Consider the following 21544-nt stretch of genomic DNA (forward strand, 5'->3'; position numbering starts at 1 on the left):
TTCACCATGCACTCTTCCTAGACCACCCCTCCTTGTGACTGCAGTCCGGTGGGGCTGTGTGTGGCCAGCACAGGCCTGTCAGGTGGCAGCCGTAACAGGAGGAGGAGTCTGGCTGGGAAGGGGGGCAGCCAAGGGGCTGTGGATCCCCCAGATCTGCCACGCCTCCCACAGGGCTCAGCCAATCGGCTACTCGGCCAACACGGAACTGCCAAGCAAAAGGTGGCGGGGCTCCTGGCTTTGAGCTGGAAACGGTGGAAGGAGGACTCAGGCCCCACTAGAAACACCCTTTAGTGTCGGGGCCCCAGGCACCAGTCCTCCATCTGGCGAGGGACATTGGGTTGTGGCCTTCCTCCAGGTGCTCCCCAGGAAGGGGAGCCCCCCCACCTCCCGGGGACCTATAGGCCTAGCCTTCGACCCTGGGGACACCCAGCCCAGCCTGCCCCAGGGCTGACAAGTCCGGGGCAGCAAATTTTTAACTAACACATTGATCATTAACAGGGGTCGGAAGGGGTCCAAACTCAGCCTCTCGCAGGGACAGAGACGAGCTGGGCCTCAGGCTTCCTGTGGAGATGCTGGGCCCCCGGGTCTGGTCCTCTGTGAGGCAGGGGTTGAGCAGGGGCTTGTCTAGGAATGTGGGGGGCCGGGCCTCAGGGGAGGGGAGGAAGGTGGACATCACGGGCATCTATCCCCCTCTGACCACCCCCTTCACTGCCACCTCGGAGGTGGACTATGGGAAACTGGAGGAGAATCTGCAGAAACTGGGCGCCTTCCCCTTCAAAGGTAAGTGGGCCTGTCCACGGTGGGGCTCGGGGGAGGTGTGAATGGCCTGGTCTCTTCAGCCAGAAACCAGAGGGCGGCACCAGGTCTGGCAAGCTGCTCAGGAGCAGTGCAGTGCAGTGCCCTGGGCTCATTTCACTACGGGAGAGGCACAGAGTCAGGTGGGAAGCTCCCTGCCGGCCTGAGACCCCGACTGAATCCCTGCTGCCTCAGTTCCCACAGCTGTAAACTGCTAACGCGCCATCTTAGCTCTCAGCATTATTATGAGGATCAAACGAGATACTGGGTGTGAAAGTCCTTGTTAACCTGGCACCCTGTGCAGGTGTGAGGGCAGCCAGGTGTCCAGTGGCAGCCCAGCCAGCAGGCTCACACCCCTCAAAGCCTTGTTTGCACTCTCTCTTCTGGGTAAAACCTCCCTTGGCCAGATTCATTCCTGTTCTGGATTCTCTGACTCCTTTCCCCTATGCACATGGGTCTCCCCTCTCTGAGGCCAGGGACCAGATTATATTCGTGGCACTCGACATACAGCACAGCCACGATCACAATAAATGCGGTTAGACTTACTGGTACGTGGCTGAGCTGGGATTTGAACCCAGGTCGGACTGCACAGCCATGCTGAGTTGCACTCCACTGCACTGACTGCTGAGTTGCTAGGCCAGACGATTTCAGCAGAGTCTGGTCAGCACCGGCTTTGGGAATGGAGTGGGTCCGACTGAGGCGGTACGTGGAGCAATTAAGAACATGGACTCTAGTTTCAAATCACAGCTCTGCCTGATTTGAAACTGGAGTAGTGATTACACTATTACTGACGTAGCTATGAGCTAGTCTCCGTAAACCTCAGTCCCCCATCTGACACATGGGAGTTATAATGCCCATCTCATAGGACGGTAGGGAGAACAATCCGAGAGAATGCAAGTGAAAGCATGCTGCAAGCGGCAGAGCGAGACATTGGAGGGTACTGAGTCCAAGGATAACGATTGTTAGGATGACAGCACGAAACTGTGGGCAAAGCCGCTCTGGGACAGTGCCTGCTGGCCTGAGACCCCATTCATGTCTCGGTCTGAGGCGATGGGATCCTTCCTTAGAGGACAGCGAATGCCCTGTGGACGCCCACTTTGAGCTGTGACACAAACACCAAGTAAATTTCTGCTGGGACTCGGGCCATGGGGGCCTGAAGGTCTGAGCTGAGGCCTGGTTCTCTTGAAGCAAAGTGAGAAGCTCCTTACATCCCTAAGAGGAGAGAAGGTTCTGCTTCACCTTCTAGGTTCCAGGACACCTGAGCACAGGGGGTGCGGAGGGTGGACTTTGGGTCTGGTGTCTCCCTACCACCCAGAGAATCACAGAGACCCCCAGGTTCTTTGAACCCTCCCCCCGACTCCTGCAGAGGGCAGGGCAGTGCCCAGGAGCATAGGCTGCCGTGGACTTGGCAGGCATTAGTCCATCTCCCATGCAACCCACCCAGGAGCCTGCTCCCACCTCCCCTCTCTCTTACCCCCAACACAAGATGGGGGGAGGGGCAGTGGGCTGTGTGGAAAGAGCCAGCATCTGGAGTGAGGAGACTGGGTAAGCATCCTGGTTCCACCAGTGAACGGCGACCTTGGAGAGTTTCCTCATTTTAGATGGGAATTGAGCCGCCGGGTTCAACGCGTTTCTCCCAAAGAGCTCAAACATGAGGCCCTAGCACAAGGAACATAGAACCATAGGGTCCTGTCACTGGTCCCAGGACACAGACAGACGCCCAGGAAGGGAGCAGTGGGCCACTTTCGCTGTGAAATCGGCGTTTCTCTTGCCTGATCCTGGCCTTGCTTTGCAACTCAACACGCAGGGGCAGAGGGGAGAACCATCATTCTCATTGCCAGGCCCCCTGCACCAAGATGAAGGCCCCCCCCAAAGCGGGGAGCCTGCCCCTGATGAATCGGTCAACAGCTAGAGATTGTTCTGGAAGGCATGGCCTGAAACCCTGTAGCTTTTTTTAAAAAACATTTTTTAATTTTTCTATTACAGTTGACGTACAAATTATACTAGTTGCAGGTTTCAACTAGTGATTAAACACTCACATAACTTACAAAGTGATCATCCCGATAAATCTAATGCCATCTGATACTATACATCATTATTATACTATGATGGACTAGTGTAGCTCTTTATTTTTATGTTTTCATTGTTAATTTGTACTGGCTATTTGAAGAAAGAGTATTCTTTTTAAATACAAGTTACAACTAGAGACTGGAGGGTGGAGTTGTTGCTGAGGGGCCATTTGGTCCTGAACTCACTCCCACAAACCACCTCAGAGATGAACTTTGAATTGTTATTTCCAAACGAGGTCATTGGACGACCACAGAGCTACTCCAGCCAGACTGGGAGTTAGTGTTCCCATAGAACTTTAAGCTTGTGTCTTCTTCCCTTAGTATGTGGACTAGACCATGTTTTCTTGTGATAAGATAGAATATTTTTGTGTATATTAAAGCCATTACTGCATTAAATAAAATATTCTGTTTAAAATCTCACAATTTTTACAATCCTATTTTAACATTTCATTTTAAAAAAAAATGCGTTAGCTGCCTCTGGGTGGAAAAATAGAGCAGCCCAGACCCGCTTGCACCCCGAGGCCCTGGATATAATTTGGGGTGTGGGCCAGCCTGTCAGTTGTCTGTGCCTTTGGAGAGCCTGGCGGGCTGGCCCACCTGCTCACACCAGCACTGTGCCCATGTACGGGGTGGGTCGGGGTGGTGGTATATTCTGGGTTCGCAGGGGCATCACCAAGACAAGATGCAGCAGCCGCATCCTGAAATGGCCCCAGGGATCTGGGGCCCGGTGACTGCTCTTGTCCTATCTGCTCTGCCTTCTCAGCCCTGCTGTCTTCCCCTCCCCCATTTGTGACCTCATGTTATTCTAGAATGAGTTCCTTGCTGGACCCCTTTTCCTTCTGGACCCTGCTCCATAACGGGGCTGGGGGCTGCAGGTGGGGATGGAATGCGCTGGCAGCAGATATGGGTCCTGGATGGAGAGAGATGCCGCCTCAGGTGGCCAGGAATGGATGCCAGCCTAACCAAGGGTGTCCTTCAACCACGAACAGCTTGATCTAGAACAGTGGTTCTCAACCTTCTGGCCCTTTAAATACAGTTCCTCATGTTGTGACCCAACCATAAAATTATTTTCGTTGCTGCTTCATAACTGTCATGTTGCTACTGTTATGAATCGTAATATAAATATCTGTTACGCAGGATGGTCTTAGGCGACCCCTGTGAAAGGGTCGTTCGACCGCCAAAGGGGTCGCGACCCACAGGTTGAGAACCGCTGATCTAGAAACCTCTGCCTGCTGGGAACCACTGGATAGCAGAGGAGAGAAACCAAAGGCTGGAAGATAAGAAGGACTGAGTTGCAGAATGGGTCACAAGTAGAAGACAGAAGGGACTCAGAGTTGGGGAAGCTGCCCTTCCACTGACCTTGGGGATAACCGTCAGGGTGGGAGACAGAACCTGGGCCTCAGACAATGCCTGCCGGGGTCGACATGAGGGATGCTGTAGCCTTCTCCCCCCCGCCCCCCCCCCCCAGCCAATGAACCTCATAATGGGGTTCATTGCTGAGGCGGGAGGGGTATCCTAGGAAGGGTGCAGCGGTGGGCCGGCCTGCCAGACACCCACAGGGAGCCTGCCCTTTCAAGCATGAAACATACCACCCGGGCTCCCCCTGTCCCAGTGCACTCTTAGCTCTGCCTGCCTGGCTAGGGTCCTGGAGAACTTCTTGGAGCTCATCCAGCAACCATCATGCAAGGTGGTGCTGGGGACGGTCCTCTTAATCGGAGGTGGAAGCCTCATGCTGTGGCTTCGGAAGAGGAGTAGGAGGAGGAAGATAGCCTCTGTGTCGCCACAAGAGGAGCATGAGCCACAAGAATGCCACAAAGCGCAGAATGAGAACTGGATCAAATCTCACTTTAGCCGCCTTTCCGACGAGAAGCTGGCCCCCGGCAGCGCCCCCGCCCCCCAGCCTGAGACTGTCAACCGAGAGGCCGGCACCACGGTTCACATGGAGAACCCCGCCTCAAGGGAGCCCTTCGCCAACAAGCAGAAGGTGCCTGCGTACTCAGTGGTCAGAGAGACCCACAAGGAGTCCTCATCCACAGATGAGGCCACGTGGGCCGCCGTGGCTGCTAGTACTAAGGAGCTTGACACCAAGGGACGCCAGCTGGCCAACTCCATGCTGCAGCGGGCCATGGTGTACCGGAACTCAGGCCACCTGGAGTCCAAGGACCTCAACCAAGAGGAGCTGAAGGCCCTCCAGGAGGTGGAGATAAAGCTGAAGAGCAATTTCCTCGCGCAGCGGGAAACCACTGTCGCTGGTATGAACCACACACACACCTTCCATGGCCATGGTCACCATGGCCACCAGGACCATCCAAGCCACCCAAACCACCACCAGAGCCACAGCCTGCCCAGCCGCAGCCATCAGACCTATCAGCCCTTCGAAGCCATCTGACCTCGGATGGAGAAGCCCCTCCCCCCAACAGGGCTGGCATACAATCACAGGCCTGTGTTCTCTCCCGTGGGACAGCCTCTGTGGCCCAGAGTGAGATGCGGTCATCCCAACCCCTTCTTCCTCAGGTGGACCCCTTCAACTTCATGAGTGGAATCTGCGACAGAGGATGGGCCCTAATGGAGGAAGAGCTTGGAGGGAGCAAAGCAGCTGAAACAGACTCACAGGATCCTGGAGACCCACTGAGAGAAGACAGATGAGGCAGATCCCAGGAGCAGCTGAGAGCCACACCGATGCCACATGCCTGAGCCAATAAAGCCTTGCACCCCCTCACTCTGAGTCTGCGGGCTCTGTAGCCAGCCTCAGGGCTGGGCAGGAATGGGGGGGTCCTTCTCCCACACCCCTTTTTGGTGTGGGCCTTGACCTGGGGCCTTTTTGCTGAGCTGATTTGGGACACCATAAACGGCTTCCCAGGTCTCAGGTTCTGGGGACGGGATATCTCCAGGAGGCTTCCCGCCCACCAACCTGCTGTTGTCAGGGAAAGAGGAAGCAGCCAAGAATCGGGGGGAAGGAGGTGAGATAGACTTCTGGAAGCAAGTAAGTAAGCTGTAGCCCCTGCCCCTTGGTGCCATCCTCCGCCGGTCTATGGCCTCTCCGGTCACGTGGCAGCCCTGCTGCAGTCCTCCCTGCCCGCCTGCTCCCTGCACCCGCAGGGATCCATGTCGTGCCCCCCCCCCCCCCCCCCCAACACACCCTTAGAGCTACTGTGCTGTATATTCTCTCTCCTTGTTTACATTAGCGTTGCCGGGGCTGGGGTTGCTGCTGCTGCTAGTACTACCACCACCAACAGCTCTCTCTTTCTGAGGTTTCGTTTGCTTGTTTTCGGTGTATGCCACGTTCTGGGTTGTTAATGGCACAGACCCACGAGGAAGAGATTACATTCTCCCCATTTTGCAGACGAGCACTGAGGCTCAGAGGTGTGATTCGCCTGAGATGACTGAGACTGTGATGTCACTGGGGTTAGAGCCTTGCTTCAGCTAACCCTGAAGCCAGACCCAGACCTACTGCCCTGTTCGAAGGCCCACCGTCCCCAGATGAGTCCAGAGTTAGAAGTCCTTGAATATTTTTGACATTACTAATAAGTGACTTTATATATATATGCTGAGACACATTGAGTCTGAAATTGCACACCTAGCCAAGTAAGAAGGGGCTCCCGGGGCAGCAGTTCACAGATTTCAAAAGGCTTTATTGTACATTTTCTTCTTTGGGCCTTTAGGACAGCCCTGTAAGGTTAGGACTGAAATGATTTTATTGTCATCCCATAGAAAGGAAATGGGGACTCAGGGGCGTGATGTGACTGGCTCAATAGCCAGAGGTGGCTTGGGTCCAGTGCTTCCTGACTCTACCACACCCCTCTCCCCAGCCTGGCATTTCTTCCCTCTTGGGAGTTAGGACTGGGTCAGATGATCCCTTAAATGACACAAGGGAGAGGCCACTAGGAGTCTTTAAACATATATATATATTATAGTATAATATGCTAATTAGACTGGACAGCCAGACGACCTTCTGGATGCAGCCGGGGCTGTGAGGGCCAGGACCCTTGCATAAATTTCGTGCATCGGGCCTCTAATTGATTATTTTAAATCAATTAAAATAATATAGATAATTTTAATTGATTTCAAGAGGAGGGGAAAGGGGGAGAGAGAAACATCGGTGATGTTGGCTGCCTCCTGCACACCCCCTACTGGGGATCGAGCCTGCAATCCAGGTATGTGCCCTGACCAGGAATCGAACTGTGACCTCCTGGTTAATAGGTCGATGCTCAACCACTTAGCCATGCCAAGCGGGCCACTAGGAGTGAGGGTCCTCTTTTACCCTCAGAGTGGGGGTCTCTGACCACTGCTGTTAAGGCAGGTCCACCAGTGAGGAACTGACCACCAGAATGAAGGGGGACTTGGGCGTGAGTGGCTATGGCTGAAGAAGTAGCTGGAGAAAGAGCCCACCTCGGCCCCCTTCGAGGAGGGGTGGCAGGCACGGTTGGCGAGGGAGATACTCTTCCATTTGAATAGAGGGAGTAGCCAAGACTTCATCTCTAAGTCTTTGATCTCTAACCCAGAGGGTGCTGGTCCAATCCCGACTGGACTGGAGCCTTCCTCCAAGATTGGCAGCTCTACAAATGGGGATGGCCCCCCGGGAAAGCGCGGGGCCTTGTGTATCAAGAGGCTCCGACCATTGGCTTCGGGCCTGATGCGGAGGAGCGGCTCCTCAGGAGGCAACGCAACAGACGCCCAAAGCTGTTCGCCTCCAGATGGTCCCCGAAGGTTAGCGAGGCAAAAACCTGAACAGATGAAGGCTGCTAAGGATCCGGTGAGCTAGCCTGGCAACTTGCAGAGTGGACTCTAACGGTGTAGCGGTGTAGCGAGCAGCAGGGAAAGGTTTGTGGTGTAACTGCCTCCAATCACGCTGTGTCCCTTGAAGGATGGATGACTCACGGGAACACTCTCTCTCGGTCCCAGTGCCAGGAAACCCTGTGTTTCTCCGGGGCGGCCGCCTGGCTTTTATCTTGAGCTCTACATGCCTGTCAGCTGACCGTGTTTCCCTTTTAGCTCTGACAGTTGGGAAGCTCCAAATCAAATTCATCGCTCACAAGTGTGTGACAGGAGTTTGGAAATCAATACCGTTCCTGGCTTTGTTTTCTTTCCTTTCTCCCAAACACTTGTATTTACTAATAATCTTGTTGTATTTTATGCTGTGTTTCTCAGCTATGGAAGAAAAATGTTTTTGGAATGGAATGGAGTAGAGAGGAGAAAGAAGAGGAAAGAGGAAGTTAAAAAAAAGGGAAGGAAATGGTTCTAGGGGTGGGCAAACTTTTTGACTCGAGGGCCACAATGGGTTCTTAAACTGGACCGGAGGGCCGGAACAAAAGCATGGATGGAGTGTTTGTGGGAACTAATATAAATTCAAAGTAAACATCATTACATAAAAGGGTACGGTCTTATTTTTTTTTTAGTTTTATTCATTTCAAACAGGCCGGATCCGGCCTGCGGGCCGTAATTTGCCCACGGCTGTGCCGAATAGCAGTTCTGCTGGCCTCTTGTGGATATAAAAGGGTTGACACCTTTAGCTGGAAATGTTAGGAACCATTCCAGTGATTGATAAAACAGGAACATGAAAAAGACAAGAATGAGATGTCACCTTTAACCTAGAAAACTGGCAAAAAATCGTGCTGACAGCCCCGTGTTGGCCTGGACGAGGACTGACAGACTCTTCTTTGTGCTGATGGGCGTGACCTGGATAATCAGAGAGCATGGCACGTGCAGGTGTGCAATTTGTTAATTATACACCTAAGTCGACTGTAGGGAATCCCTTAGACATGGGCACAGAAGACTTTCCAGAAAATGTTTGCTTTAGCTATGCTTGCAAAAATAAGGAAACGCTCTCAATGTCCAAAGGACCCTAGACAGTTTGGCTCAGTGGATAGAGTGTCGGCTTGTGGACTGAAGGGTCTGTCCCAGGTTCTCTCTCTGTCTCTTCTCCACCTTTTCACTCTGTCTAAAAAAATGTCAATGGAAAATATCCTCAGGTGAGGATTAACAAAAAATTAAAATTAAAATTGAAAATGTCCTCAAAGGGAGAATGGAAAGTAAATTGTGGACCCTACCCAGGTAGCTCAGTTGGTAGGTAGCTCAGTTGGTTAGAGCATCATCCTGATATGCCAAGGTTGTGGGTTCAATTCCTGATCACATACAAGAATCAATCAATGAATGCATAAGTGAAACAACAAATCAGTGTCTTCCTCTCAAAATCAATTTTTTAAAAAGTAAATTGTGGTCTAAGCACACAATAGAATATTATATGACTAGAGGCCTGGTGCATGGGATTTGTGCACTGATGGGGAGCATGGCCTGCGGGGATCGGCTGCTGTGGAAGCACTGCTCATCCCAGTCAGCAGAGCGGCTGTGGACCCACCCTCTGAGCGGCTGCTCCTGCTGTGGGAGCACACTGACCACCAGGGGGTAGCTCCTGCATTGAGTGTCTGCCCCCTGGCGGTCAGTGCACATCATAGTGACTGATTGACCAGTCATTCTGGTCATTCTGCTGTTCAGTCGCTGGGCTTTTATTATATAGGATAATGAATATGACTGAATCATAGCTACATGTCCTGCTACGGACACAATGTTGGACAAAAATAGCAAACTGTGGAAGATGCAGATAAGTTTGATTTTATTCTATAAAGTTTAAAGTGTCAAAATCCATATTATATCTTGTTTATTGGTCCAAATAGATGTCTGAAGGGTAGAAAAGCATGAATGGGAACAATAACACCTGAGTCAGGACAGCAAGAGGAGGAAGAGGAAGGTGACCAGGGGAGGGTTGCCATGGGTACTGCATACACATATGTGGATTATGTCATTATCTATGCTTTGGGGTATGGCTAAAACAGTTCATTAAAACAAAGAAAAATGGTGTGAACACGGTTATTGCAACTATTTAAAACATTCTGGCTGCATCAGAACAAAGATGGGAAGGAAATGTGTGAAAAGCTATGGTTTCCGGGAGGTAGGAACTGGGCGAGTGTAACAGCAATGTCCCTGCTGTTCATAAGAGGACGGGAAGGTGTCTATTGATGTGATGCGGTCTCCCCGCAGGCTTTGTGATCCAGGGCTCCAATGGCGAATTCCCCTTCCTGACCAGCAGTGAGCGCCTGGAGGTGGTGAGCCGCGTGCGCCAGGCCATGCCCAAGGACAAGCTCCTGGTAGCTGGCTCTGGCTGCGAGTGTGAGGCCACAATGCCCTGGGCCCTGGGAGTCCCTGGGGGTGGGTGGCCAGGCTCCTTGGCCCGGGGGCTGGGTTCAGCCTACTTGTTTGTCTCTTCTGCACCCCTTGCTTGCCCCAGGGTCCTCGCCCAGCCCTCTTCCTCCTCCTGCTCTCACCCTGCATGGCCGATAGGGGAGACTCCCTCTTTCCTCCTGCAGCTACTCAGGCCACGGTGGAGATGACCGTGAGCATGGCCCAGGTCGGGGCTGACGTCGCCATGGTGTTGACTCCTTGTTACTATCGTGGCCGCATGAGCAGCGCTGCCCTCATACACCACTACACCAAGGTGGGTGTGAGGGGTGGGCATGGGGGTGAGAGCTGGGACCAAGAGGAAGCTGAATGAGGGGGACACTGCCTGAGAAAAGGAGACAGAGAAGCTGGGAACAGAGTGGTGAGCCTACGTCCCATGAACGGCAGCTCTGGGAAGGGGAGAAATGCCGCCATGTGCCAGCTGTGTGACATTGTGCGACTGCCCTAACCATGCTGTCTCTGTTTCCTTCCTTCTCAAATAGGAGGAATAAAGGTACTTCTTCACAGTGCTGTGAAGACTAAATTATATCAAAACATAAAGCACTTGGGACGGTGCTTGGCACATAGAAAGCACTCACTAATTACTACCCGCTGTTACTGCTCTCAAGCGGGGCAATGTGGCACTGTGACTTCTGGTCCAGGAGGTGGGCCCGTCCAGGGCGCCCTGGCCTGGACCTGTTGGGCCTGGGCAGCTGCCCTCTCCCCTCTCCTCTGCGCCCCTCAGGTCGCTGACCTCTCTCCAATTCCTGTGGTGCTGTACAATGTCCCAGCCAACACGGGGCTAGACCTGCCTGTGGACACGGTGGTCACGCTCTCCCAGCACCCGAATATCATTGGCATCAAGGACAGCGGTGGTGATGTGAGTGGCAGCAGCTCCTGGCTGGGGGCACCATCCACTTCTCTTTTGCTACCACCTTCAGGCCAGTTCTGGGACCAGCTTCAGTTTGGGTCTTCTCTGTCCTGTGGGATTGGCAGAGTGGGGCGGGGGAGGGGAGGCTCTCATTCGCCCACACGGGCCCAGCCCCGCCCGCCCCCCAGGCTAGCCTGCGGCTCTGGGCCCCACTCACACCGGGCTTTGCTGTTGCAGGTGACCAGAATCGGGCTGATGATTCACAAGACCAGGAGGCAGGATTTCCAGGTGTTGGCCGGATCGGCCGGCTTCCTGCTGGCCAGCTATGCCGTGGGTAGGCCTCCCGCCGCTCTCACACTGTGAGGGCGACCCAGACGCACCCAGGAAGCTGGGGGTCTGCTGGAAGGACTGGGTCTGCAGAGCACCTTTGCCAGCTTGCCTGCTCTGTAACCTCAGACGCTGAGCACCCTGCTTGCTTGTCTGGACACTGGGTGCTGTGAGTGACCTTGCCGGGCGGAGGAGGGTGGCCGTGCATAAACCCTGGCCTATCGTTGGAATGCTTGCAGTTTGCTCTAATCCCAAGCTCCATGCTTAGGTGGCAAATTTAGCTCCTTAATCACAGAGGCCTTGGGGCCCTCCCCTTTAGTCCGCAGTTGATTTCCTCTTTCTCTGGTTCCAGGCTAGAGTGAATGGTCAGACCTGCAGGGCTGGGCAGGGATCTTCAGCTGCCCGGTCAGATTCTGTCCCAGTCCAGGATCCTAGGAGTGTCACCATTAGACCAACTGTTCTTGTCTGTCTGGGGTCAAGGTCCTTGGGTTTTGAGCCCGAGGAGGGTGCCGGATGGGGGCGGGGGGCATTTGCTCCTTCAGCTGACACAGATTTAAGTTACTTTTCCAAAGCTGCTGGGTCCTATTCTCTCTGGTTTATGCAGACTTTGGGCCACTGTCTACGTCCTTGCACATCCCTCTCCGTGTCTTTAAAGTACAGGGAAGAAGGGGACTCAGTTCTGCCTTGTCCCTGAGGATGGGGTAGATGGAAAAGGACCTGGAGGCCCGGGTCTGAGCTGGAATCTCAGCTCTGCTGCTCACTCACCTAGTGTCAGTGGGCGAGGTACTCAGCCTCGCTGGGTTTGAGTGTCTATTCTGTAAAGCAGGGAGGGGTGAGAGTTAGAGAGCACCGGCCCTGTGTCTGCCATTGTGCTTGGCACATGCTAGGGACTCAGTAAATGGCAGCTGTATAAACTTATTGACAGTTGCCTACTCTCTCTCCAGTGCCCAAGCCCCTCTGCTTAGGGCCACTCCTCATTAGCCTTAGCGTCACACTCACAGGCTGGCAGGAGTGGCAGGGCCCCTGCGATGGCAGCCAGCCCATTTTCCTGCCCCAGCGAGAACCAAGAGGAGGACCAGAGGGTCTATGACTTGTCCAGGTTTATGCAGCCAATGGGAGGAAATGCCCGGTGTCCTGTATCCAGAGCACTTTCCACTCCCCCACCCCACCCCACCCCTGTTCCAGGCTGAATTCAGGATGGGGGGCGGGGCGGGAGGGGGGCGGACGGGGGCAGGGTAAGTTTCAGAAGAGCAAAGACTTCCCATTCACCTCACCCCTTCCAGGACTGGTGAGTCAGGCGGCCCGTAGAGGAGTGTAGAGGTGCCAAGTGGCAGGGGGAACTTCACTTTTTTGCGGGGGAGGGGAAAGGAGAGCAGGGAAGGAACTGCCTTGAGTTAGCCTCCAATCTCTGCTCCCTGACCTGCGGGGTCTACGTCACCGACTATGCTGGCAGCTGTCTGTCTGTGCTCTGTGGACTCGGAGCGTGCTTTGACATGGCCAGCCAGTGGCATGGAAATCCACATCCCTAGCTCCTCACGAAGACGTACTGGGCCGGGGTTTGGAATTCCCTGTGGGAAGAGGCTCTGGCTGATGTTCTGCATCCTACCCCGGGCAGGAGCTGTGGGGGGCGTGTGTGCCCTGGCCAATGTCCTGGGGGCTCAGGTGTGCCAGCTGGAGCGACTCTGCCTCACAGGGCAATGGGAAGATGCCCAGAAGCTACAGCTCCGCCTCATTGAGCCCAACACTGCGGTGAGCTCCCAGCCAATGGCAGCAAAGGGTTGGTGGGTGGGGAGGCGGTTCTGTGTCCTCCTTATAGCGGGATCCAGGGCAGGCCCAGGGGTCCCCACTCATTCTCTTCCCTTTCAGAAAACATCCCAGTGTGGGAACGCTTGTGCCTCCCCAGAAAATCTTGACTTCAGACAAAGCTGAGCCCTAACTTTCGAGTGCATTAGCATTCATTCAGGAATCTAGTTAAAATGATAATCCTTTAGGCTCACAAATAGGCATTGAGGTAAGCATCCTGAGTGATTGTGACAGAAGTTGTCCTGGGACCTGACTTAGATCACTACCTAGAGAAAGGGTCCGTGGGCCTCTATAAAGGGCCAGGTCCTAACAGAATGATCGGGAGTAGTAACGGAGAAGCTGGAGGTATTTAGAATTCTGTCTTCAAATAATCTGTTCTGCACTCAGACCACATACCCCAATTCTGTGCTGGGCAAGTCGAGAAGAGCCAAGAGAGAAAGCCTGTCAATGCCAGACAGTGCTGTGCAGAGCCATATTGGAGCCCAAGGCAAAAAGAAAAATGTGTGTCCCTATAAGTAGATAGGTAGGTAGGTAGGTAGGTAGATATCAGAGAGAGGAGAGGAGAGGGAAAAAGGGATAGAAATATCAATGATGAGAGAGAATCATTGATCGGCTGCCTCCTGCCCATCCCCTACTGGGGATTGAGCCCAAAACCCAGGCCCCTAACTGAGAATTGAACTGTGACCTCCTGGTTCATGGGTCCATGCTCAACCACTGAGCCACGCCGGCTGGGCTTTATGTCTATTTCAAATTAAACTTATAATACAGGGAACCACTACCCAGTTTTCCCCAGTAGGAACAATATCACAGCCAGGATTTTGATACTGATATAGTCAAGATACAGAATATTTCATCACTACAAAGATCCCTCATGTTCCACTTTTAGAGCCACACATACTGACCTCCTGCCCCTACCCTCTCTGTAACTGATGGCAACCACAGATGTGTTTACCAACTTTTAAATTCTGTCAGTTCAGGACTGTTATATAAATGAAATAATCTAGTCTATAACCTTTTGAGATTGGCTTTTTCACTCAGAATCATTTTCTTGAGATTCATTAGCTGTTGCACGTTTCAATAAGATGGTTCCTTTTTCTTGATGAGGAGTAATTCATGGTAGGGCCACACCACAACTTGTTTAACCATTCACTGTTGAATGACAGCTAGGTGTGTCCAGTTTGGGCTATTCAAAGCTTCTATGAACACGCATGTACATGTTTTTGTGTGACCATAGGTTTTCATTTTCCTAGGATAAATACACAATTGCTGAATCACATGATGGTTGCATGTTTAATTTTTATTTTAAGAAACTGCCAAACTGTTTTTCAGAGTGGCTGTACCATTTTACATTTATATCGGTATAAGTGTATGAGTGATCCAATTTCTCTGCATCCTCACCAGAATTTGATCTTGAGACTATCTTTTATTTTAGCCATTCTCATAGGTGTGGAGTGATATTTCATTGTGGTTTTAGCTTGCATGTCTCTACGGCTGACACTATGGAACATCTTTCTATGTATATATTCACCATCTGTATATGCTTGTAGATGAAATGTCAGTTTATGTTGCTTGACCATTTTCTAATTGGATTATTTGTTTTTTGACTGTTGGTTTTGGAAGTTTATTACATCTCCTAGATACTAATCCTTTTTGAAATATGTGGTTTGCAAATATTTTCTCCCACTACTAGTATGTAGCTTGTTTTGTCATTCTCTTTAAGTGTCTTTTGAAGAGCAAAAGTTTTTTATTTTGATAATGTCCAGTTTATCAATATTTTCTTTTATGTTTAGCTTTTGATGTCAAGTCTAAGAGAGCTATTTGCCTACCACCAAATTGTGAAGACTTTCTCCTATTTTTCCTAAAATTGTATAATTTTACATTTTATAAGTTTGTGGCCCATTTTGAGTTAATTTTGTGTAAAGCGGGAGACTTAGATTGAGGTTCTTTTTTTGGCTTATAGATATCCACTTGTGGCGGCAGCATTTGTTGAAAAGGTGATTTTCCTCCAGAGTTACTTTTGCACCTTTGTCAGAAATCAGTCGGGCGTATTTGTGTGGGTCTATTCCTAGATTCTCTATTCTTTCCATTGACCTATCCCTCTGCAATATCACGTAGACTTTATTATTGTAGTATAGCATAAATCTTAAAATCAGGTAGACTGATTCTTCCCATTTCATTTTCAACAGTTTTAGGTCAAATTCCTTTGCCTTTCCATATAAATTTTAGAATAATCTTGTCTATATCTACAAATACTCTTGCTGGGATTTTGATAAGAACCTGTATACCAATTTGGGTACAATTGACATTTTTACCATGTTTTCTCCAAAACTTTGACTGTGATATCTCTCTATCTGTGTCGACTTCCTTTGATTTATTTCATGAGCATTTTGTAATTTTTGGCGAACAAATCCTATACAAGTTTTGAGAGATTTATACCTAAGTGACTTACATTTTTTGAATGATTATAAATGGTATTGTATTTTTTGTTATTGCTGTTAATCCTCACCTGAGGAACTATTTGCCTACCACCAAATTGTGAAGATTTCCTCCTATTTTTTTCCCCCTAAAATTGTGTAGTTTTACATTTTTTCCATTGCTTTGTAGAGAGAATGGAAGGGAGGGAGAGGGGAAAAAAAGGAGAGAGAGAGAGAAACATCAATGTGAGAGAGCCACATCAATTGATTGCCTCCGACATGAGCCCCGACGAGGGCTAGGGGATCGAACCTGCAATCCAGGTACGTGCCTTTGACCAGGAATTAAACCCCAGAATCTTTGGGTGCGCGGCTAACGCTCAAATCACTGAGCCACACCGGCTAGGGCTGGTATATTTTTAATTTCACTATTCATGTGTTTATTATTAGCACATAGAAACACAGTTGATATTTGTATGTTTATCTTATGACTTTGCTGAACTCACTTATTAGTTCTAGGACTTTTTTTGGTAGATTCCTTGGGATTTTCTACACAAATAATCATATCATCTACAAATAGGGGAAGTTTTATTTCTTCCTTCTGATCTGTATATGTTTTAGATCCTTTCTTGCCTTATTGCACTGACAAGAACTTCCTGCACAATGTTGAATAAGAGTGGTGACTGGACATCCTTGCCTTGTTCCTGATCTTGAGGGAAGATATTCAGCCTTTCACCATTAAGTAGAATGCTAGTTGTAGGTTTCTATAGATGTTCTTTACCAAGGCGAGGCAGTTCCCCCTCTTTTCTAGTTTTCAGAGAATTTTAAAAATCATTAATGGGTGTTGAATTTTGTCAAATGTTTTTCTACATTGATTGAGATGGTCATGTGATTTTTTTTCCTTTTTTATCCTGTTAATATGGATTATATTAATAATTTTCAAATATAGAGCCAGACTTACATCCCTAGATAGACCCCACATAGTCATGGTGTATAACTCTTTTGATATATTGCTAAATTCCATTTGGTAATATTTTATTAAGCATTTTTCTGCCTATATTTATGGGGGATGTTGGCATGTAGTTTTCTTTTCTCTCTCTCACTCTCTTTCTCCTGTCTTTGTCTAACTTGGTATTGGATAAAAATATGGTAGCTTCATAAATCAGTTGGAAAGTGTTCTTTCCTCTTCAGTTTTCTGGAAGAGACTCTATATAGAATTAATACACAACCTTTTTTTACACAGTTTTTTTAATTCTCCAGTGATACCAGCTAGGCCTGGAGATGCTTTTGCAGGAGTTTAGAATTTTTTTTCAGCTCTGCACCAGGGCTCTGCTGATGCCACCTGGGCTGGGGAGGTGGGAGTGCCGCCTATCGCTCCCACGTGGCCTCCACGGACACCATGAGTGTGTCTGGGGGAGATGGCCTCCTAAGCGTGGACAGTGGTAAAACTTGTGACTCCTCACTAGGCCTCTTCTGAGACCATCCTTTATGGATGGGGAGGCACACTCCTGCTGAATGGGGGGTAGCCTTGCTGGCCTGGGTAAGGGTGGGGCCCACCGTTTTTTATTATTTTTTATGGGGTTTAGCCTGGAACAGAGTGGCTATTGTCTAAAAGTTTTCATCTTACTAGGCTGCTCCTTTCCTGGGCCTTGGCTAGGAAGAATGGCCTTTTGTTGGGGCTTTTTGTCTTTGCCCCATTGGCATTTCAGGGCTGCTGGCACCTTCAGCTCTAAGTCTGGGCCAGTTAACCCACCACTGTGTTGTTCCTCAGTACTGAGGTCCCCAGTTGGTCTTCCTTCTCTCTTCCTTTCAGACTCTTTTTTATGCTTGTTTTTATATAACATCCAGGGGTTTTTTAAAAAATTGTATGTATTGGGAAGCGTAGGAAAAAGTACATCTATTCTACCTTCTTGGAAGTAGAAGCTTTAACTAGTTTTCTGCGTGGTGATTTTTTTCACTCCCCCGTAACATTAAAAGTATTGAAAAAATTTTAAGTAGGTGTATTAAAGCTCACAGCATTCTTTTAGTTTTAAGTATTTTATCAATATCAAAAACATAATTTGTTATAATTTTACTTCCCTGGCTTGAATGGAAGCAAACTTATCAAAACAATTTCCCCCCAAATCTACTTCTAGAAAAATATTAACCATGAAAAAAAAGTACACAGAACAGCTCTGGCTGGTTGCTCAATGGTTAGAGTTGGCCCGCACACTGCCTCACGTACATGTTTACTTTTCCTCAGGCTACAATATGGCAGGGCATAGTTCTGTTGGATCCTGTCCTTACTTAAAACTTTGATACTTTATTCATTATGGATGTTTTTGCATTGATTTTGACCTTTTTTATTTTTTTTATTTATTTTATTTATATATATATTTTAAATATATTTTATTGATTTTTTACAGAGAGGAAGGGAGAGAGATAGAGAGTTAGAAACATCGATGAGAGAGAAACATCGATCAGCTGCCTCCTGCACATCTCCCACTGGGGATATGCCCGCAACCCAGGTACATGCCCTTGACCGGAATCGAACCTGGGACCTTTCAGTCCGCAGGCCGACGCTCTATCCACTGAGCCAAACCAGTTTCGGCTGATTTTGACCTTTTTTAAATTGCATGACCGATTTACCTTGATGACTGAGGTTTTTGGTGCCCCTTTAGGTTTTGCATCTAAGACAACAGTCCCAGACTGAGCTGGGCAATGTTTTTTGTTTGGGTAAATTGGTGGGCAGGCTCCAGATCTCGCTCACAGTTTATGTCTTTACCTCAAAGGGGCAGGTTAACGCAGATGTAGAGAAAAAACAGCTGAGGAGGCAAGCATGAGTCTCCCTGGCTGTGAAGGTTCTCCTGGGATAGGATGCTCTGTAAATAGGAAGTGAGAACTGCAGAAATGAGGGCCTTTCAGCTGAGCCCCACCCAGGGCACGGGCTGTACTGGACATACTGGACCTTCCACTGAGGTAGGACCTCTGCTGTCCTGCTCCCATCCACCTGTAAGAGGGAAGGTCCCAGAACCTGTGTACACTAGACCAGGAAGAGGACAGCGTCTAGGGCAGCCGTACCCTTTTATGTAATGATGTTTACTTTGAATTTATACTAGTTCACACAAACACTCCATCCATGCTTTTGTTCCGGCCCTCCGGTCCAGTTTAAGGACCCACTGTGGCCCTCGTGTCAAAAAGTTTGCCCACCCCTGGTCTAGGGCTTTGGGGGTCTGGCCTCGTGGTGGCATTTTTCTCATTCAATTCTTCTGACATGAGGTAGGTGTTGCTATCACGTCATTTTACAGATGAAGCAGCTTGGGCTGCCCCTTGCGGAGAGAGGATGCTTGCTGCCATCCAGGGCTATGCATGCCGTCCTGCCTTACCCTCAGGAATTCCCCCTCTGCCAGCCCTGGGCACACACTCAGGAATTCCTGGAACGCCTTTCTGCTGCCTGGGCGGTAGGCTCAGCCCTCCAAGAGCAGCTCGATGTCACCTTACTGCCCTGCCCGGCTTGAACACGATGTCCTTCCCGGCCTTCTCACCCAGCCAGCCTCCTGGCTGTAGTTAGGACTTTCCACTGCCTGCACACCAAAGATTCAACCCTTTCTCACGGTCTGCAGAGGGGCAAGTCAGAGATCTCCAGGCACCTATGGTGGGAGAAAGCGTTTCTCTGGTGTCCACTAGTCTCTAATATTTCCTGTGGCCACGCTCTCCCCTGCTCAGGTTGGGTTGAAATGCCCGGGTTATTAGAACACCATGGCTGGCTGGGGCCAGGCCTGGGAAGAGGCTTGCTAACGCCTACTGGCCTCTAGTGGCGAGTAGTTATTAGTCAACCTTTCATCAGGCTGCCCACCTTTTTACCCCAAACAACCTTTTTTTAAATTTTTTTTCACTTGTCCTGAAGCCCATACTTCTAAGGTTTTTTCCTTACTTCCAAATAAAACTTTATTAAGTAATGACTACTTTCCTAGTTTTTAGGGAGTCAAAGATTCATCTAACGCTTCTGATCAGCATGAAATAACCAGTTGCTGTGCTAAAAGCACAGAAGCTTGATGCATCATTTTCTGTAAAACTCCATGCATGATTTTAAATTGACAAGAGACTTAGGTCCCTCATGACAATGGAAAAGATTTTAGCGATCATGTCCTACCCTCTCATTTATAGACAAGAGAACCTGCTCAGAGTTACTAAGTTAATGATATAAGGTTACACAGTGAAACTTCTTTGGACAAAGATCCGTTATTTTTCCTGTGAGAGCATTTAGGGTTGGGTCAGGGAGGGCCCTCCTGCAGGGTCAGTAGACGTCTGGGCTGGGCCTGACTTCCTGGGCCTGCTGTGCCCTGGGTCAGGTTCCAGGGAACCATGCTGTGGACCGGTCATATTCTAGCGCCCAGACCCACAGCATTGCTGCTTTCTCTCCTCCCCATGGGGTGGATTTTCCCCCTAAAACCAAGGGAGGCGTCTCCCTGTCTTCATTTGAGGTTTTGGCTTTGTGTTCTCTACTGCCGGCCTGCCTTCTGGTCTCTCAGTCTGGATTCCCAATCCACCCTGGGTATCATAGATTTGATGGAGGAGAAGGGTAGAAGCCCCAACTTTCTAAGAGTGACACGTGTCTGGGTCCGGGGTATGTTGTGTAGGAACCCCCCAGTCTCTTCTAACAGGCCCTGCTTCTCAGGTGACCCGGCGCTTCGGGATCCCGGGGCTGAAGAAAGCCATGGACTGGCTTGGCTACTACGGAGGCCCCTGCCGGGCCCCCTTGCGGGAGCTGAGCCCTGAGGAGGAGGAGGAGCTGCGCCTGGATTTCACCAACAATGGCTGGCTCTGAGGGCAAAGTGGGGACAGGCGGGAGCCCATCTCAGCTCCTGACTTGTACTCGCAGCCCAAAGAGAAACACGGGGACAAGGGGGTTCGTGGCTCCTTTTCCTACTTCAGTCCGTCAGGTGCCTCTTACCAGGTGCTATGCAAGCTCATTTCCTAGTCTTACAGCCCCACGGCTGCTTGAATTTGTATCCTAAACTCTGGGTCTCTGGAGACATTCCGTCTGAGCCGGAGCAATTGCTTAATTGGCTCTCTACCGTGGTTTCCTATGCCCCCAAGACACGTGAGCCGGGCCAGAGGGGAAGCGCAGGGCAGCTGGGCACAGGAGGGCTCTGAGTCTGAAGGAAGGACTCCTTAGACTTGGAGATACGAACCTGACTCCAGCACATGCAGGGGAAGCCAGGGCCACTCTAAGAACCCAAGTTCTGACTCTTTCCTGGGGACCTGATCAGAAAAATCTCACTTGTCTTTGAAAGCCCTCCCACCACAAGATGCATTCCAGCCACAGTGCCCTCCCCACAGTCCCTTTTGATTCATCTCCTATTCTTGTCTCTAGCTTTGTTCTCAACTGTCAAGTGCACAGAGACCAACCCAGAATTGGTAAATAATGACACCTAGTGGATAGATGTTACATTCTAGAGGACTGTTGTCATCACAGGTCTGAACCATTCGGGAGGGGGCGTGGCCTGAGAGGACCACCCTCTCTTGCCTATAGGCACTCTGCTTTTATTGTTAAAATAATCACTTCGTTATTGTAATAAAGTCTAATAAGTTAAACTAGTGTGGCTCTATAGGGATTGATACTACACTGCTATGCATTCCTTAGGTGTCCTGCCCAGATATCAGGAACCTACCTAGAGGCAATTTAGCTCTCAAGGTCTGCTTTTTCCCAGCTCTGAGAAAATACCAAGCAAACATAGGCATTAAATCAGCGACAACCAACCAAGGGTAAGGCTGATTGAAGTTTTAAATGGGAGAGGTAAAAAGGTTCAACTGACATATTTAGAAACATTTAGCACATTAATCGGAAAAGCTGCTTTCTCCAAAATGTTTAATCTTCCTCATGATATCTGACAAGTGGCAGAAAACCTGATATGAATTTTTTTTTTAAATTACTCTGGTTAAAAAAGAAAGGTAAACGGATTTCTTGCTTAGGGCAAAGGCTTGGAGAGAATGTAAAAAGTATCACTTTTCAACTAAAACTGGGCATGTGACTGGCTGAAGCTTGGCGCTTAGCACCTGGACTCTTCTCACAG

General features: G+C 49.8%; 2 protein-coding genes across 2 annotated transcripts; both read left to right on the forward strand.

Annotated features, from left to right (window-relative positions):
* Positions 1 to 220: 220 nt before the first annotated feature.
* HOGA1 (4-hydroxy-2-oxoglutarate aldolase 1) lies at positions 221 to 21065 on the forward strand. Its single transcript, XM_059660983.1, has 7 exons — positions 221 to 780; positions 9900 to 10028; positions 10226 to 10353; positions 10822 to 10956; positions 11185 to 11281; positions 12890 to 13023; positions 20146 to 21065. Exons 1-7 carry the CDS (start codon positions 570 to 572, stop codon positions 20293 to 20295), a joined length of 984 nt encoding a protein of 327 aa, XP_059516966.1. The 5' UTR covers positions 221 to 569; the 3' UTR covers positions 20296 to 21065.
* Positions 3392 to 5362, forward strand: C13H10orf62 (chromosome 13 C10orf62 homolog). The gene has a single exon (XM_059660984.1). It carries the CDS (start codon positions 4594 to 4596, stop codon positions 5251 to 5253), a length of 660 nt encoding a protein of 219 aa, XP_059516967.1. The 5' UTR covers positions 3392 to 4593; the 3' UTR covers positions 5254 to 5362.
* Positions 21066 to 21544: the final 479 nt, after the last annotated feature.

Source organism: Myotis daubentonii, chromosome 13 (genome assembly GCF_963259705.1).
Source record: "Myotis daubentonii chromosome 13, mMyoDau2.1, whole genome shotgun sequence".
Taxonomy (NCBI): domain Eukaryota; kingdom Metazoa; phylum Chordata; class Mammalia; order Chiroptera; family Vespertilionidae; genus Myotis; species Myotis daubentonii.

Bases quoted from the DNA above. Each gene is read 5' to 3' on its own strand.
- HOGA1 (XM_059660983.1), top strand. From the start codon at position 570: ATGCTGGGCCCCCGGGTCTGGTCCTCTGTGAGGCAGGGGTTGAGCAGG. The intron at 10,354-10,821 runs GTGGGTGTGAGG...TGCGCCCCTCAG, and splicing joins TCATACACCACTACACCAAG to GTCGCTGACCTCTCTCCAAT. The intron at 10,957-11,184 runs GTGAGTGGCAGC...TTGCTGTTGCAG, and splicing joins TCAAGGACAGCGGTGGTGAT to GTGACCAGAATCGGGCTGAT.
- C13H10orf62 (XM_059660984.1), top strand. From the start codon at position 4,594: ATGCTGTGGCTTCGGAAGAGGAGTAGGAGGAGGAAGATAGCCTCTGTG.